The sequence below is a fragment of the Onychostoma macrolepis genome, chromosome 17 (genome assembly GCF_012432095.1).
Source record: "Onychostoma macrolepis isolate SWU-2019 chromosome 17, ASM1243209v1, whole genome shotgun sequence".
NCBI classification, from domain to species: Eukaryota; Metazoa; Chordata; class Actinopteri; order Cypriniformes; family Cyprinidae; genus Onychostoma; species Onychostoma macrolepis.
Window position 1 is genome coordinate 16,204,460 of NC_081171.1, and position 12,211 is coordinate 16,216,670.

The following is a 12,211-nucleotide window of genomic DNA, read 5'->3' on the forward strand; positions in this document are numbered from 1 at the left end:
AGTCAAGATTTGTTCTGCATTGTCAGGTAAAGCAGTGAAGGAGGCAGAGGCCAACCTGAGAAGGCAGCGCCGGCTCTTTCGCTCTCAGGTGATGAAGTACATTGTACCAGGGGCACGTGTGGTGCGCGGTATAGACTGGAAGTGGAGGGACCAGGATGGTAATCCTGCTGGAGAGGGCACTGTGACCGGAGAGGCTCATAATGGTGAGGACCGGTGTCACTTTTGTGGCTCTTAGTGTGTGCATCCAACCGTTGATAGCTTGTATTGGACAGCACAATGTGTAATGCTTATGCCATAGCAGATTTCTGTACAACAGTGTTCAAGGCGTCACTGCATCGGACCACTACATGAAAAGTTCTTTACTGGCCAATCGACAATGGAGTTCAGTGGTACTTCAATGTTTAAGGGAAACAAATTGTGAACATCAAGTGCATTTGCATGTTTTGAGAAGCTTTCTGCAGCAAATCCATCACAAGTGAGGGGGGGAGATGGAGTTACCCATTACTGGCGTTCACAGTAAAACAGAAAAGTTAAATCACATTGGACTTGTTTTCCCAGCATGCCTCAGAGGGACTGCTTTCAGATCAGCCCTTCTTATTTTCAAGTATCTTACAAATACTTTTAGTTAAAGGTAAGCTATGACTGGGCTGATCTGAAACCAATCTTTCTTCCTGTTTACTTCTTGATGTGGTGCTTTCCTCTCGCTTCTATTCTGCAATCTGCATGAAATTAAAACAAATCTGTTTCACACTCTGAAGTTCAGTGATAAGTGTTGATTACTACTTTTTGCTCTCTGCAACTGTCATTCCATACTTTTTTGTTTTTATTAGTTTACTATTTTGAAGTGCAACCTTTATCCCTCCCCCCCAACTTAACAGGTAACATTTTTGATGTCCTACTCGTACTATCTTAAGCATCCACTCTGTTGCTATTGATTCTTTGGGCAGCCATGTTTCAGTGTGTAAAACAGCCTTTTTAACCTGTCTCCATCAGTCAAGCATGTTGATGTCACAATTTGCAAGCTCCGAATGAACTCCATTGCAAGTGTATTTGACACTGACCAAAATGATTCTTCTGTTCTTTTTCTCAAGTGGCTTCGTAGCTTGGCATTTGCAAAATTCTACTGCTTTTTTTTTAATTTGTCATTTTCTGTGCTTCATGTTTCTACCTCACTGCTTCACCTGGACCAGAGTGATTTGGGTTTCTTCTTAGATGATTGTCAGTGTTTTGAATATGATCTGGAAAGGTTTTGCAGAGATTTAAAAATCAATTTGACCTCATCCAATGATTTTGGTTTATTCCGTGTTTTCTGGTCCAGTGTCGAGCAAAAGCTGTTGTCTTTGACTTGCTGCTGTCTTTCTCTGCTCTCTTGCTGGGTCTCACCCGTTCATATCCCCCCTCCCCCACTTTCCAGGCTGGATTGATGTCACCTGGGATGCCGGTGGCTCAAACTCGTATCGAATGGGTGCGGAAGGGAAGTTTGACCTCAAGCTTGCGCCAGGGTACGACCCTGAGTCAGCGCCATCACCCAAACCTGTCTCATCCACTGTTGCAGGAACGCCGCAGTCCTGGAGCAGCCTGGTGAAAAATAACTGTCCAGACAAGGGTGGCTCATCCTCCACAGCGGGGGCCAGTTCTTCTAGCCGCAAGGGTAGTAGCAGTTCGGTGTGTAGCGTGGCCAGCAGCAGCGATATAAGCCTCAGCTCCACCCGAGTGGAGCGCAGAGTCGAGAGCCTGTTGGAGCAGGGAGTAGGCATCGTCGGAGGACCCCCGGGGGCGGAGGGCCAGGAACCGATAGTTGTGCTTTCCACAGCCGAAGCTGGCTCTGCCTCCAGCACCAGCACGCTAACTGCAGACACAGGAAGTGAAAGTGGCGAACGTAAAACACCAGCACCCGATGGCACTTCAAGACAGTCGGCCGAGTCGACAGCCATCTCTATGGGAATCGTGAGTGTGAGCTCGCCAGACGTCAGCTCTGTTTCCGAGTCATCTAGCAAGGACGCTGCATCCCAGAGGCCCTTGTGCTCCGCCACCAGTGCGCGGCTCTCCGTTAGTTCACTTTTGGCAGCTGGAGCGCCCATGAGCTCCAGTGCCAGCGTCCCCAACTTGTCCTCTCGAGAGGCCAGCTTGATGGAGTCGTTTGTTCGCAGAGCGCCCAACATGTCTCGCACCAATGCCACCAACAACATGAACCTGAGCCGAAGCAGCAGCGACAACAACACTAACACGCTGGGACGCAATGTAATGAGCACTGCCAGTGAGTACCTTTTGGCTACCTGTCGTTCTAACAGCCAATACCAGTTTAGGTCAGTGGTTCTCAACCTTTTTGACTCCATAGATCTATATTGTCCACAACAATATTCAAAGGCCCCTAGCTTGAGTTTTGTTTTTCAAAATTGTTTTAATCTATGGGCACTCCTAGTTAATGCAAATTTAAAAGTAACTACAGTAGTCAAAATTAAACTAATTAAGTTTCAGAATTTCAGACGTTTTAGAGGCTGAATGATCTTCACTGTTCAAATTCTTTTTAACCAAAGAATTTACTGTCCCAGTAATTTGTCATTTACTGAATAGGGATTTTTTTTCTTCTTCAACATTTGTTACTCAGTTTCTACCTAAATAAATTATAAGATTTTATCGATTTACAAATCACACTTTTAAAATTATGCTACATTATATATTAATGTTTTTTTTCTTGATAGTGAAAGCCCTGACTTTTCATAGGAAAGAAACAGTTGATGAGGGGGTTATTTAAAAAAAGTCGTGATTAAGCTTATTTTAATGGTTGTTTTGTCTTATTTTAAAAAAAATGTAAAGTACCCCTAGTGGGCCCTAGCTCCTTGTTTGAGGACCACTGGTTTAGATATCTTAAACTTTATTTATTTATTTTTTTTGAATCGGTGACTTAAGTGGAGGCTTATTAATTTGATAATCACGTGGGAAACGTTCTCAGAAAAATTTTAATTAGGTTAGAATTGCACTCTGAAACATAAGTATAGAAGAGAAATAGTAGGATTGCCTGTCAGTTGCAACCATTTCTTTGCTATGCCTTAGACTGGATTTGCATTAAAATATAACACAATTTAATTTACAAGCTTGTCTGGCCTTTTCAGTATATTTTATTTATTTTCTCTTATGTAACTGCAACCATTTTGTTATAGGAGTACTGAGTTGCATCCTGCTCTGGATTATTTAACCGTTTTGTGAATATTAACATTTTTTGCCATGATTTGCATATTGCAGCCATTTGAAGCATGTTTAGTTTGTAGAGCGAGCTTTCAGTTTTCAGTTACTTGCTTATTTTGTTCTTTTTGGAGACTAATCACAGTTTTTGGGGTTTGTTTGCAGCTTCTCCTCTCATGGGTGCGCAGAGCTTTCCTAACCTTACAACCACTGGTACCACCTCAACTGTTACAATGTCCACCTCCATAGTAACCAGCAGCAATAATGTAGCCACGGCAACTACAGGTTTGTCCGTCGGCCAGTTGCTCAGTAACACGCTGACGACCAGCCTGACCTCTACATCTAGTGAAAGTGACACAGGTCAGGAGGCTGAGTTTTCCCTCTATGGTAGGCCATGTTACATTTATTATTCACTCTCTTTTCCCTCATCCTCTCTTGTTCTAGTACATGCTCTGTTGTCCGCTTTATTTATTTTTTGGCAAATTAATCTCTAATATGATGTTTTTGCCTATTGCTAAACTAATTTGCAGTCTTATTCTCTGAATTCATCTCCTTGATTTATGTTTTGCAGTATGACAGCTGACTGTTTTAATTGATTTTCTGTCACTCAGACTTCTTGGACAGCTGTCGGGCCAATACATTGCTTGCTGAGTTGGATGACGAGGAGGACTTGCCAGAGCCAGATGACGATGATGATGAGAATGAGGATGACAATCAGGAGGAACAGGAGTATGAGGAAGTTCTGGTACGGTCCAGGGTCAACCTTGGTTACCACGTTCATATTCATAGGGTAAAACCTGTTGTAGTTTCAATAATAGTACAGTGGAAATCCTTTATTTTTGGTTTTCTTCGTGTTCTCCTTTCTGGGTTACCTAAAAATTTGGTGTTTTTTGTATTTTTTTTATTTTATTTTTTTTTTATTTGGTGAATAGTGGTGTATTTATTGGTTAGGAATGTATTTGGTGTTTCTTTATTTTATTTTTACAAAATTTTTTAGTTTGTTTGCTTGTTTACCAGCATGGTTCCTCTGTGTAGCATGTCTTTGGTTAGGTGAAATATGTGTTTCACGTTTATAAGCAGTTGAGCATTATGTGTAAGAGAGCTTTACTTTGCTTTTTCAATGGTGGCCTGAAAGGAGGAAGAGGAGTATGAAACCAAAGGGGGTCGGCGCAGGACGTGGGACGACGACTTTGTGCTGAAAAGGCAGTTTTCTGCTTTAGTACCTGCATTTGATCCAAGACCAGGCCGGACTAACGTCCAGCAAACTACAGACCTGGAAATCCCTCCACCAGGTACTGTTGGTGCTGTAGAAAGAGTTGGCTGCAGTGTTATTGCAGTATTATTTTCAAAGTATTATAGTATATATTCAATTTTTTATTTTATATTATATATATTTTATATTATGTATGTATGTTTATACAATAAAACTGGTTGGCTGCTGAGTCGGACACAGCAATCCATTGTGATTCATGTTTAATCTGCTTACAGGTACACCTCGCTCAGAGGTGCAGGAGGAGGTGGAGTGCACGCCTTCACCCCGTCTGGCTCTCATCCTGAAAGTAGCAGGTCTTGGGACAACTCGAGAAGTAGAACTACCTCTCAACAACTACAAGTCCACTATTTTCTATTATGTCCAGAAGCTTCTCCAGCTCTCATGCAATGGTGCTATTAAACCCGACAAGCTTAGACGCATCTGGGAACCTACGTATACGTGAGTCTATCATTTCACAGTTGTTTTTTGTATCAAAATAATTCCCTTTTTGTCATGTTTTCTCCTAGACATCTGTTAATAAACGTTGTTTTTGTTTTTTGTAGGATAATGTACAGGGAATTGAAGGACACTGACAAAGAAAGAGAGAGTGGAAAGATGGTAATGACACGTTTTTAACATCTCTGCTCCACACTGTCTCTCTACCTATCTTCCTTTCATTCGCTCTCTTCGGCTCATTAAAATCTTGGCTGTGATTTTTCTGTGGCTGTCCCCAATGTGTAAATGCTCCTTCTCAGTAAACTGTCTGTCAGCCGTCACTAACCTTAAAGCCAGCAGACTGTGAAATTACTCCCAGTGGTATCTATTGTTAAATGCACGTGCCTCTCTAGTGGTTAAACCTACTGTAATGCATGTGTATTGCGTGAGACTTTACAATCAGGAAAGACCAACATTTGGTTCTTCCTGTTGTAGGGTTGCTGGTCTGTAGAGCATGTGGAACAGTACCTTGGCACAGATGAATTACCAAAGAATGACTTGATAACCTACATGCAGAAGAATGCAGACTCAACTTTCCTGCGCCACTGGAAATTAACCGGCTCTAATAAAAGTATTAGGAAAAACAGAAATTGTTCGCAGCTCATAGCTGCATACAAGGTATAGAATGCCATCGGATGTGCATATATATCTATACATACCATCTTTATTTTCCCTTCTCTGTTTTTCAAGTATTTTTCTATTTCTTGCTTGACTGTCACTTGTGTAGCCACCTGTTAGACAGTTGTTGCTGTCCTTATGTAAACTTTAATGCCTACATGGGTGTAAATGTTGTACCATGAAAGTTTTTAGGTGTCATTGTGGACTTTCTCTTTGATTTGATTTAAGTTTTTGTTGTCGTCTTTGGCCATAAACTATATAATTTTGAAAGAATGCAGTAATTGCATTGTTATAGGTCTGTTGTGATTGTTATAAAAGGGTTGGGAGGAAAAATTACGAGTAGTTTGTGTTAACAGTACATATATGGTTTTGCAGGACTTCTGTGAGCGTGGCTGCAGATCTTCAGGCCTGAGTTCAGGGACGTTGTCTGCCACGCAGAGCTGTGACATCCTGAGTGCTGCACGCGAGCAGGCTCAGGCCAAGGCGGGCTCAGGACAGAGTGCCTGCAGCGTAGAGGACGTACTACAGCTCTTGCGCATCCTTTTTACCATCGGAGGAGAACCTTCATCCGGCCGCACACTACAGGAAGGTAAGGAGTTCATCTGCACTGCATTGTCTTTAATGAGTTTTTTTTTTATTACAATGCATTTAAAAGTCACATTTCTTTGTGTAGATGTGGAAGAGCTGCAGTTCAATGCATCACCTGAGGAATTCACCAGCAAAAAAATTACAACCAAAATCTTGCAGCAGATTGAGGTAATATGATGTGTTAATTATGCATGTTATATACATTGTAGAGTCAGGGAAGATTTTTGTTGTTTGTTTCAAAGAAATTAATACTTTTATTCAGCAAGAATTCTTTAAATTGATCAAAAGTGACAGTAAAGATTTCTGTGTTTTTGTTTTGACTTGTAGGAGCCACTGGCCCTGGCTAGCGGGGCACTTCCAGACTGGTGTGAACAGTTAACCAGCAAGTGTCCTTTCCTCATACCATTTGAAACCCGGCAGCTTTATTTTACCTGCACTGCATTTGGAGCCTCCAGGTCTGTGATTGCAGTATTGAAACATTTTTACTTCATACAAAATTCTACAATAATAAATCTGTGAAACTGTAGTATGAGAACTTGCATCTCTCTCTAGGGCTATTGTCTGGCTCCAGAACCGAAGAGAAGCCACTATGGAACGTTCCCGGCCATCCACAACGGTTCGCCGTGATGATCCCGGCGAGTTCCGTGTAGGTCGGCTCAAGCACGAGCGTGTCAAGGTGCCTCGCGGAGAGAGTATGATGGAGTGGGCTGAGAGTGTGATGCAGATACATGCTGACAGAAAGTCTGTACTGGAGGTAAACGCCAAAACATAATGTTTGCAAAAAATAGTGGTGTCTAAAAGTCTGAGACCGCTAGTGAAAGTTTTTTTTTTTTTTTTCTTTTCACTACAAATTATGTTGTCAATATAACACTTTGAAAGAGTTGAATTGAACAATGATACACCTGGTATTAAGATGCATTTTCAACTATAAGTTGTCAGCAAATCCTTTAAATTTTACCAGTATTCAGAACGGAACAAGTAGCTCATTATGAAGAAGATCATAATCGCATCTCTTCATTTTACAATCCTGATACTAGCATTTAATTTAGACGTATTTGAACATCCTGTAATGCCGGTGAATATATGCCACTGCAATAGATGGATTTTGCAGTATTAAGGTTAACGATTTAATTGATCGTTAATTCAAACGACGATCGATCATGGAAATGATTGAAAATTGACATCCCTTGTACAAAATTATGTACAATTATAAAATAAAACGCAAATTATAATGCCGTCCGTTATAAATAACATAGGCCTATAAACATCGAGCAATGCTATAAATTGTTGTGTGCACGCAAGAGGCTTTGGCGCAATCACGGATATAGTCCTTATCACATTGGAAAAAACTAAAATAAAATTTGAAACCGTAAAGGACCATTAGTCGACCAGAAGATAATTGGTTGATCAAAATTTCATTAGTCGCTTAATCGCAGAAAAAAAATCCACAGGAAATGGTCATGTAGTCCGTGACAGACAATTCATTAACAGCTGGTCTTTGTGTTAAAGGACATCGGTCAGGACTAGGCTTGGTTCGGAAAATTCACGGTGTCAAAACCACAAAAATTTTCCGTTATACCGTTCCTGTGGTATGCACAGTTTTTTACGTTTTGTCAAAGACAGAAAGTGCAGTTCTTAGTTGTGAGCAGTGAAGAGCGTAACAAGTCACATTACCCCTCCTCCCCCTCCGGTTGGTGCGAGCAGTAGTCAGTGAGAGTAACCTGTGTGTAGGATGATGGCCCACCTGCCGTTTGTTTCAGTGTTGAAATAAATACTATTTGGCTTGCTACCAAGGCAGATAACATGGCTAATTAACTAGCTAACGTCAACTATTTTCCTCCCTCACGTTACCTCACAGAGCGGGGAATAGCAGACTAAAGTACTACCTTTATGCGGTTTAGTACAATAATTAAATTTAACTGGTATCACATCTATAATTTTAAGCCTCCTGCCATTGTTTACATTCATTCAAAATCACAACATTTAAAAAAACAAACAAACTGCTGGCTCTCGGGTGTCTTTGCCACTGTGTTGTACGGAGAGAGACCGTGTGTGTGTGTGTGTGAGACACACTCGCGTGCTCTCTCTCTCCTTACGTGTATGTGCACACATCTTTGTACCTCACCGCTCACAACTTGGACTGAAAGGTGAATGTGTAGAAAGTGAGCGTGTCTCCAAAAACCTTGTTGAGCTTTAGGTTTAATGACTGCATTTTTAAAAAAATTTACAGAAAAGGTTTTGATTTACAGCGCCTTCCACAATTATTGGCACCCCTGGTTAAGATGTGTTCTTAGGCTTCTAATAATTTTTTTTTTTTTTTAAACAATGTAGAACCACAGTGCAAAAAAAAAGAGAAAAATCCAACCTTTAATTGAAGTATATTTATTCAGTGGGAAAAAAATCCCACATTAAGCCATCACTTTTTTTGTCTTTATTTTTTTTACATGAAATCATGTGTGCCACAATTATTGGTACCCCTGATGTTAATACTTCGTACAACCCCCTTTTGCCAACAAGACAGCACTTAATATCCTCCTATAACATTGGACAAGATTGGAGAATACAGAGAGAGGGATCTTTGGATCATCTAGAAAGATTGTGCAAAGAGGAATGGTCAGAGTCCTGGGTCCTCACCCCATAGGTTTTCAATTGGGTTGAGGTCTGGGGACTGAGATGGCCATGGGAGGAGCTTGATTTTGTGTCTGCTGAACCATTTTTGTGTAGATTTCGCCACATGTTTTGGGTCATTATCCTGCTGAAAGACCCAATGACGACCCATCTTCAGCTTTCTGGCAGAGGCCATCAGGTTTTGATTTAAAATGTCCTGGTATTTCAGAGAGTTCGTGATGCTATGCACCCTAACAAGGTTCCCAGGGCCTTTGGAAGAGAAACGGGCCCACAGCATCACAGATCCTCCACCATACTTCACAGTGGGCATGAGGTGCTTTTCCTCATACTCCTCTTTTGTTTTACGCCAGACCCACTTAGAGCTTTTTGGCAACAAACACTATCTTAGTCTCATCTGACCAAAGCACACGGTCCCAGTACCGCTTGGCAAACTCCAGACGTTTACGTTTGTGATTGTAGGTGAGAAAAGGCTTTTTCCTTGCATGCCTCCCAAACAGCTTGTTGGCATGTAGATAGCGTCTGATGGTTGTCATGGAGACTTTGTGACCCCAAGATGTCACTCTTTGATGCAGTTCTCTAACAGTGAACTTTGGAGATTTTTATTATTTTTTTACTTCTCTTACCATCCTCCTCACTGTGCATGGTGGCAAGATAAACTTGGGTCCTCGTCCAGCCTTGTTTGTCACTGTTCCAGTTTTAAACTTCTTAATGATTCCTCTGACTGTAGATATGGGAAAGTTTAGGCGAGTGGCTATTTTCTTGTAACCATTGCCTGACTTATGAAGGTCGACACAGTACACATCTGCCTTACTTGAGTGGGGTGTTCTCTTGTCTTTCCCATGTTGAAGAGTGGATAAGAGAAATAGGCCTCTGTGTCACGTCATATTTATACCACATGGAAACAGGAAGTCATGAATTATTAATTAAAAGTTTCTAGATACTCTCAACTTTGATTTTTACTGTAGTTTTTAATTACATTTATGTTATAGAAATTGTTAGGGGTGCCAATAATTGTGGAACAGGTGATTTTATAAAAATCAATTATTTTTGTCATGGATTTTTATTTTTATTTCTAAATTCACTTGTTAAAGGTTAGATTTTTCTAAAATTTTCAGTGTGAGATTATGCTTCTGCAATAAAAATTGAATTTATTTTGAGGCTTTTAACACATCTTAACCAGGGGCGCTGTATGTTTTTGATTTATTGAGCTGTAGGTTTCAGCAGTGAATGCATTTTTTTTGTTTGTTTCTCCCAATTTTGAATTATTTTTTTTTTTTTTTTTTTTTTTAACCGAAAAGAATTTATGTTCTGATTGTTGTTGAGCTGCCGGTTTAGGCTCAGTTAAGTGACTGCACTTCATTTAATTAACAAGAATTTAATTATTTAGCCTGACATGTTTACTGTTCCAAAATGTTCTATATGCTTCTTAAAAATAAAATGTATTGTTCAGTGGAAGAAAGTTTTTTTTACCCAGACATTTAAAAATAACATATTTTAGAGCTGTAATCGCAATACCATTATCATAATAATCTAAGGTTATCGTACCGTCAGAATCTCATACCGGCCCATGCCTAGTCAGGACATGCATTTTGATCGTCGGCCTCAAATGTGGCTTATGATGTGACGTGTAAGTTGCAGCAACATTACATTTCCGCTCGCCATGTGCACTATTGAAGTGTTTGTACAGTGGAAGCTGAACAGTAGTGCGCTCTCCGCATAACAATCAGTTTGGAGGCACTGGTGCGATTATTTGCATGTAACTTAAAATACTCCGTAATTTTTGCTCATACAAGATAAGAGTAATACATCTTTTGAATCTGTGAATGGTCTACTTTTATTTGTATGCACTCAAAATAACAAAACATTTTGCTTTGTAAAATAATGAAAGCGAAGAGGGTGTGCTTTCTGTTGTCTAGGTCTCTGTTAACTAAAAAAAAAAAATTTAACCAAAACTCTTTGCTTCACAGAAATGAAAAATATATCTATAGAAATATAAAGAAAACAAACAGGATGCACTTTCAGCCGTCTCTGTTTCCTTAAATTTGTGGTGCAGCTGTTAAAAAGAAACACAACCAGTTTTGTTCTGATTTTGTATGGTTTTTTGTTTGTTTGTTTTTTAATAATTATATTTATTGAAATTATTTTATGTAAGCTTGCTGGGGCCTGGTCCCCGGGTTGAGAAACACTGCTCTACAGCAACTATTTCAAACTATTTGATGAAGACTGATAATGATCATTGTTTTGAACAGGTGGAGTTCCAGGGGGAGGAGGGCACTGGTCTTGGACCCACCCTGGAGTTCTATGCTCTTGTGGCTGCAGAGTTCCAGAGGACTTCCCTTGGTATCTGGCTCTGTGACGACGACTTCCCAGATGATGAGTCACGTCAAGTGAGTATTAGGCTGTTTTACCTTAAGGCACTAGCCCAGATATGACCGATTTGGCTGATTAATGAACTTATTCATTGTTTATCAGGTGGATCTGGGCGGTGGCTTGAAACCACCAGGCTATTATGTGCAACGTTCCTGCGGCCTTTTCCCTGCTCCCTTCCCTCAGGACAGTGATGAACTGGAGCGTATCACCAAGCTTTTCCTGTTTCTTGGCATCTTTCTGGCCAAATGCATCCAGGACAACCGGCTTGTGGATCTGCCCATATCCCAGCCTTTCTTCAAACTGCTCTGTATGGGCGATATCAAAAGCAACATGAGTAAGCTACTTTATCAAACTCGTGTCGAGTCGGACTGCCACTTCTCTGAAATCCAGTCCGAAGCCTCCACCGAGGAGGGTCAGGACACTTACTCAGTGGGTAGCTTTGATGAAGACTCCAAGTCTGAGTTCATCCTTGACCCGCCCAAGCCCAAGCCACCAGCTTGGTATCACGGCATCTTGACCTGGGAGGACTTTGAACTGGTGAATCCTCACAGAGCACAGTTCCTGAAAGAGCTGAAAGCACTGTCTGTGAAGCGCAGACAGATCCTGGGCAATAAGAGTCTGTCAGAGGATGAGAAGAACACACGGCTTCAGGATCTCATGCTGAAGAACCCTATGGGCTCTGGTCCACCACTTAGTGTAGAAGATTTAGGGTGAGAGATGAATATTACTTAGTATATTAATCAATGAAAATTAGGCAACACTTATTTTACAGTCTCCTTGTTATACATGTCATATCCACCTTATTTTTAAACGTGGAAGCAAGCCATTTTCTGTGAATGTGCGAGACTTAAGGTTCATTAGCCGCTGTAAGGAAATAGTGAGAAAAATAAAGTGCAGTGAACGGGAGAACTGTTTGCACTACAAACCACTGTGTTCATAATTAAGATAATACATTAAAATAATATGGTAAGACACACCAGATTGCAATATCAAGCTAAAAATAGCTGGAAGCGGATGACACCGGTAGCCTCGCACATAAAATTTACATATGGCCACGCCTGCTCTTATGGGAAAAAT

General features: G+C 40.7%; 1 protein-coding gene across 1 annotated transcript in view; it reads left to right on the top strand.

Moving 5' to 3' along the window:
- The window catches only part of hectd1 (HECT domain containing 1), a 34,282-nt gene that overhangs the window by 19,227 nt on the left and 2,844 nt on the right, over positions 1-12,211 (top strand). The window contains exons 24-37 of the mRNA XM_058749766.1: positions 27-203; positions 1,415-2,257; positions 3,349-3,570; positions 3,795-3,973; positions 4,319-4,475; positions 4,672-4,894; positions 4,999-5,053; positions 5,366-5,548; positions 5,924-6,137; positions 6,222-6,304; positions 6,464-6,591; positions 6,689-6,890; positions 11,014-11,151; positions 11,237-11,844. Of these exons, the coding sequence (XP_058605749.1) occupies positions 27-203; positions 1,415-2,257; positions 3,349-3,570; positions 3,795-3,973; positions 4,319-4,475; positions 4,672-4,894; positions 4,999-5,053; positions 5,366-5,548; positions 5,924-6,137; positions 6,222-6,304; positions 6,464-6,591; positions 6,689-6,890; positions 11,014-11,151; positions 11,237-11,844 (3,412 nt within the window). The remainder of the gene's footprint in view (positions 1-26; positions 204-1,414; positions 2,258-3,348; positions 3,571-3,794; positions 3,974-4,318; positions 4,476-4,671; positions 4,895-4,998; positions 5,054-5,365; positions 5,549-5,923; positions 6,138-6,221; positions 6,305-6,463; positions 6,592-6,688; positions 6,891-11,013; positions 11,152-11,236; positions 11,845-12,211) is intronic.